The sequence below is a fragment of the Eimeria mitis genome, genomic scaffold (assembly GCF_000499745.2).
Source record: "Eimeria mitis Houghton genomic scaffold, Emh_scaff624, whole genome shotgun sequence".
Classification (NCBI taxonomy): Eukaryota; Apicomplexa; class Conoidasida; order Eucoccidiorida; family Eimeriidae; genus Eimeria; species Eimeria mitis.
Genome location: NW_013574431.1, coordinates 14,090 through 14,816, shown reverse-complemented (window position 1 = coordinate 14,816; position 727 = coordinate 14,090). Strand labels below are relative to the sequence as shown.

The window sequence follows — 727 nt, the reverse complement described above, 5'->3', positions numbered from 1 at the left end:
AGCTGCTCTTCTGCTGCAGCAGCTGCAGCGGTGAAGCAGAAGACGCAGCATTTGCTGCAGCAGCAGCAGCTTCACGCCCCACTACAATAGCGAGCATGCACAGCTGCTGCAGCAGCAGCAGCTGCAGCAGCAGCAGCTGCAGCAGCAGCAGCTGCTGCAGCAGCAGCAGCAGCTGCAGCAGCAGCAGCAGCAGCAGCAGGTAGGCTATGGAGTCTCATTCTCCTCTCCTGCTGCAGCTGCTGCAGCAACTGCAGCAACTGCAGCAGCATGCACACCCATGAGCAGCAACGCGAGCGTCTTCAGCAGCAGCAACAGCAGCAACAGCAGCAACAGCAGCAGCAGCAGCAACAGCAGCAACAATTTTTTTGTTCCATTTGGGCCTGCAGTGGGCGCATACCCCTGCATGACTCAGCAGCAGCAGCAGCTGCTGCAGCAGCAGCAGCAGCATCAGCAGTACCTGCTGCTGCAGCAGCAGCAGCAGCAGCAGCAGCAATACCTGCAGCAGCAGCAGCAGCAATACCTACAGCAGCAGCAGCAGCAGCAGCAGCAGCAGCAGCACGAGGGGTCTTACAGTTGGGCCCCTTGGAAAGGCAGCAGCAATTCGCTGATTAACGAAGCAACATATGCAGCAGCAGCACCAGCAGCAGCAGCAGCAGCAGCAGCACCTGCACCAGCAGCAGCAGCAGAAGCAGCAGCAGATGGTGTAGATGAAGACGAGTGGCCTCCG

The 727-nt window shown here is 59.3% G+C and overlaps 1 protein-coding gene across 1 annotated transcript in view; it reads left to right on the top strand.

Moving 5' to 3' along the window:
- EMH_0018150 (uncharacterized protein) overlaps positions 1–727 on the top strand; it is a gene marked incomplete at both ends in the record, with an annotated part of 3,466 nt that overhangs the window by 2,622 nt on the left and 117 nt on the right. Inside the window, one exon of the mRNA XM_013501058.1 lies at positions 61–727. Coding sequence (XP_013356512.1) covers positions 61–727 — 667 coding nt within the window. The remainder of the gene's footprint in view (positions 1–60) is intronic.